Source organism: Montipora foliosa, chromosome 2 (genome assembly GCF_036669935.1).
Source record: "Montipora foliosa isolate CH-2021 chromosome 2, ASM3666993v2, whole genome shotgun sequence".
NCBI lineage: Eukaryota > Metazoa > Cnidaria > Anthozoa > Scleractinia > Acroporidae > Montipora > Montipora foliosa.
The window spans coordinates 32738372-32743371 of record NC_090870.1 but is presented as its reverse complement, the minus strand read 5'-3'; the positions used below and the strand labels follow the sequence as shown (position 1 = coordinate 32743371).

Below are 5000 nucleotides of genomic sequence, written 5' to 3'. Positions count from 1 at the left end.
TTGGTGGATTGTTTAGATCGGTTACTTTTTGTAAGCGGATCTAGGTTGAATAACAATAAAGAAATTCAAATAACACTCACGAACGGGCAATTTTATTTGCGGCCTTTTCTTTTATATTTCCATTGTGATGTTGTGCCATAGTCTTCCAAAATCGTACAGCAATATAGTAAATATTAAGATTGACTTTCCATCAGGTTTTGAAACCATCGGCTGCTTCAAAGACACCTCCAATCGAGCCATCCAATCATTGGAAGGAAAAGATTCCATTCTGGATGGATCTTATGGTGCTCGAAAGAACGCCATTGCAAAGTGCGCCGTGGCTGCAATGAGAAAAGGATACAAGATGTTTGCAGTTCAACATGGAGGATGGTGCGCAGCCAGTGCTACAGCGGACCAGACCTTCGACAAGTACGGCACATCTGCAGCCTGTGGGTCCGATGGCGAAGGTGGACCGTGGGCCAATCAGGTTTATGTCTTTAAAGGTAAAATGTTAAAGAAGTGTCTATTAAATGCACAAAAAATAAAATGCGGTCTTTTCTTGTGGACAAAGGACTAGTGTGCACTTCATCTTTATCAAACACTGAATTTGCATGGTCGTACTTGTTCCGACGGGCTTTAACAGTGTACAAATTTGTCATGAAATTGTAGAAATAGAACTAGAATGGCAACTTGCGTTCTGCTCCGATTATTTCAATTGTTGTGTACAGTTTATTTGACTTTTTTTTTTACTAAAATGCACGTTATTGTCGTAAACATGTTGCTTTTGCGAAATCTGGTCATGTTGCATGGCATTTTAGAAGATTTAATTCCACCGCTCCAGTCAAGAAATACACTCTATTTAATAAACGGTTCTATTCAAATAGACACTTGATTGCTTTGCTATTTCCCATTTATTAAGAATACATTCAAGAAGATCAATCGCTTCTGATTGGACATATGCAGTAAAATTGTAATCTTCAACTTATACTCTTGTATGGCAAGTAATGCAACGCCAATTGCAATAAGAGGGGCATAAACAAAAGAAAGGCAACTGAGAAAAATTTTTGTACTTTTCATAGCAAGCAGGGGCAAAATTTAACAAAAAATGATGACAAATTACTCTACAAAACACAGTACTCAAACCTGGATTAAAGTTCTTTCATAGCTTAACTGACGTTTTTGTGGGTCCTTTTTTTCTTAAGAATTGGTCGAGCAATTTTTAATTGCATTTATTACTGGGTTGCCAGTTTGGCAACCCCAGTAGGAATGTACGTTTATTTGGTCGTTTTTTTTTTTTTCCGTGTTGGTAAAAATCTTGCCTGTCACTCCCCAGCTAGGTGGTGGCTTTGTGCATAGAGCCTTCTGCGCGTATTTTTTTAGTATCGAGAGGGTAGTGGGAAATGCGTAGATTTCTCTGGTGGACACAGTAGAACGATTAACTCATGTAACGCGAATGGCGTTTTAGTGGATCTTTGAACAAAATATACCCTTATGAAGCTCATGAATGGCAGGTCAATTGGATATACAGGCGGTGGAGTCTTAAGGACGTTCGCGCGAAAATTCTTCAACATTGATTTTTTTCTGAAACTTTTACCACTGTAAGATGATGAGTTAGTTATGTCAGAAATGTAAAAAAAATGGGGAGTCACCGACTTCGTTTTGGAGAGAACATGTCCTGAAAAACACCCAAAATGTGACAAAATCGGGCTTTGTTAGCGAATAAGGCCAGTGTCTGTAAACCCAAATATATTGCAATTAAATCTTTGAAGTGAAATGTTCTCCGCCAAATATTGTTTAAGTGGACTTTAGTCAAGTGAATTTAGTCAACTGGTGAGGTTCCTTAAAGATCAAGTTCGCATTCAGCGACCACAGTTTCACGCGCCTTGCAGCCGCAAGATGGCAGGATTTGATGTCCCGTGAGCAGAAATCTTGAATTTTTTTTAATTTCCCACATTGATTTTTTGTAAATTTTTGGACAACGTGGAGATAATTGTAAATAAACTCCGTTTCTGGAAAGAAAAATAGGGGTCACCGAACGTCCAAAACCGTTAAATCCAGGCAAAGCTATAGCAATGGCCTTTTGCCCTATCATTTCTCATTTTATTACTTAGCGCGCGCGCTCGTGTATGACGTGAGTGTGCATTTACGTGCGCAGTAAGGATGCGCAGAAACAATTGGCGCGAACGTCCTTAAAAGCGACGAGTAATGGACTTCGACAACAATCTATCGCCCGTCGAGCCGAAATCAAAGTGAGCTGTATTTACCTGAAGTATATAATAGTTTGACACGATTGAGTTTCTTGCCTTCACGCACGCAATGAAATAGGAAGAGGTTCTCGCCTCTAAGAGCAAATATGTTGTTTGTTTCAATAAATGTTTCGCTGGAAAAGGATTCTGTGGTATTTTTTGCCTTTGTGAATTGTAATATCATGTTGTGTATTGAATTTCCGAGCTTAAGGTTGAAATGTGATATGGGAGAAGTTTTTAGTATTGCTCTGTAAGCAGGAAGGGTTCACAGGCCTGTTGGAAGCGTGCTTGAGTTTCAACAAAATGAGCCCCAAAATCAGTGAAAAATTGTGACGCAGATGAATAATAAAGTAGCTGCCATTTCCAAACTGATGAAATTACCTGGTGATAAATAACGTCGAACGAGTCTTGGAGAGTAAATTTTGACTTTGCATAAACAAGAGTTGGGCGATTGTGATCTTTGTTTTGACTTCGCTCATTTCATTGTCAAACTTTATAACACTTAACAGAAAAAGAAACTTACAAAAAGCCGGTATCTTGCCATCATTTGACACAGATGCTTCACTGTTTGGCAAGTAAACATGCCGCGGTAACTTAATCACGGCGCCCGCTGAATTCCGGCCATGTCACTTTCGATTTGGCGATTTATTTGAACGTAGCAAAAATCTCGCAAAATGTTTGTCCCTGATCGTAACTTTTTATATTCTATATTCACGGTTCAAAATTAATGTTGTTTTCATGTCGTAAATATGTTATTCTCGATCAACCGTCCTGGAGACTTCCTTCTGCTCTTTCTAAAAACTGTCTATCAATAGTTATTTACTTTTGCATCAATATTTGTTTTGGCGTAAAGCAAGCTAACAAGATCTGTACCTTGCTGAGTTCGCATTTGTTAGCGTTAATAGTATTTTCGGTCCGATGCTTCTGTTTTATGAGGGGTATATTGTTTTGGTCTCCCACCCAAACACTAACCCCGCCGAACAGGGTTAACTTCAGTGAACTTCGGCATTACAAAGCTGTCAGATGCTCAGCGGGCACGCTTAAACTTGTGGTGAAAAGAAGTTTATCAACATGTCAGCCCACAAGCCAATGTTTCTCACTTCCCACTTATTTTCTTCAATCTTTCTGGGTTCAGTACTTTGCTAGTAACCACATGTCTTCTCAGACTATTTACCCAAGACTTCTAACATGGCACTACAGTGATAGACAATAACAAAACAATATCGTGCACTGTTAGAGCTACATATTACGCAAGGACATATCTGTTTCGTCGTACGAAAGTGTGAGGACCTGTGAGCCAAAGGGCCTCTTCTGGTATGACTTCTTAATGACCTTGAAAAAAATTGTTTGGAACGGTGCACGTACCACAGGCAACCCAGTGTACCCTCACGGAGGGTCTAGTCTTAAAATAGCCTCGCATCATGACTATGGGCTAACTTTAGATTGAAGAAATTATCTTTGGAAGAGGCAAATCTATGGTGGATGTGTTCTCTTCCGTCATCCTCGCTTGGTCTACACAGCATAAACACTCCCTCGCTCAGCATTTCTCTACAGAAGTTTTCACATGCCCGAAAGACATCCGCTACGTTCTTCACTTGCAGTTTTCTAACTCAAGACCTTCTCTTTAAAGGGGCACTATGATGTTAAATTTGATGTCTTTAGGTCAAAACTGGGTAAAAATCTAAATTAGTACTTTAGCTCACATGTACAACATTCCTGACAACCCACCGAGAAGATATCAAATGTATTTATGGCAAAAAGAGCTTTCTGAAGACATTGTCTCCAAACTTGAAAAAAAAATTGCCAGTTTTTTCCATCCTCTCCATCCTTGGCCTCAAACAACAAAGAATAGCTTCAGTGCATTCCAATGGTTATTGGAAACAAAACTACAGCATTATTTTTTGGTCTTCATTGATGCAAAGAAGTCTTTTAGTTTGACTAGAATAGCGTGACAACGCCACTTTTAGTCAAATCAGGACTTTTTTCTTTAGTCTCATTCTCCGGCTCGAAATTTGCAAAGAAAATACAGGATTTACATAAAAAATCTCTGTGGACGCCATGCTAATGAATAATTTTACCACGCTAAAAAGTGGGAAATGTCCCTAGTAAACATTGGGCAAATAAACATGGCGGTGAGGGGAATTTTAAAAATTACTTTAGAACTTTAAGTGAGGGAACAACGTGGAGAAGTTAAGAAGTTAACTTTGAAGCATGACGGACAGGTCATTAAGTATAGTTTAGGACCATAATATTGTTTCAGCCAAGATTCCCTTTAAACACTTGCGAGTTATATTTTAATCCAGAGCACTCCCTTTCGAAATTACTGGCTCTTCAGGAGTCCTCCGACACCAAACCATAATTATTCAGCGATGTCTTTAGCATGGTTGTGGCTATAGACCCATTTAATTAATAAGGTTAGTATATTTGAGTTGACCCCTCTTTACAAAATAAGATAGAAGCTTTCGTATTTTTCCTGATTTCTCTTCTTGTTTACTGAGGCTTTTGTACAAGTCCGAAAAAAGTTTAACTCTTTTTCTCCAGAGTACTTTCCAAATATGGCCGCTTAAAAGCCAGATTTTGTGTCATTAGCATTATATAGCATAAATAAGTGATCTCGGGAACGTAGGCCACAATACGCTCAGGACGAACATTTTTTGTCAAACAATTTATTCCAGGGGTATTTAGCGATATGTCTTGCTAGGATATTTCTCTCCATAACTCGCAGTTTGAGACTCGAGGGTCTCAATTCGATGTTTCCGTTGATCATAGAACTTC

The 5000-nt window shown here is 38.9% G+C and overlaps 1 protein-coding gene across 4 annotated transcripts in view; it reads left to right on the top strand.

Annotated features, from left to right (window-relative positions):
• The window catches only part of LOC137992861 (uncharacterized), a 59724-nt gene that overhangs the window by 35476 nt on the left and 19248 nt on the right, over positions 1 to 5000 (top strand). For all 4 annotated transcript variants that reach the window (XM_068838412.1, XM_068838411.1, XM_068838413.1 and 1 more), the window contains one exon: positions 195 to 482. In XM_068838412.1, the coding sequence (XP_068694513.1) occupies positions 195 to 482 (288 nt within the window). The remainder of the gene's footprint in view (positions 1 to 194; positions 483 to 5000) is intronic.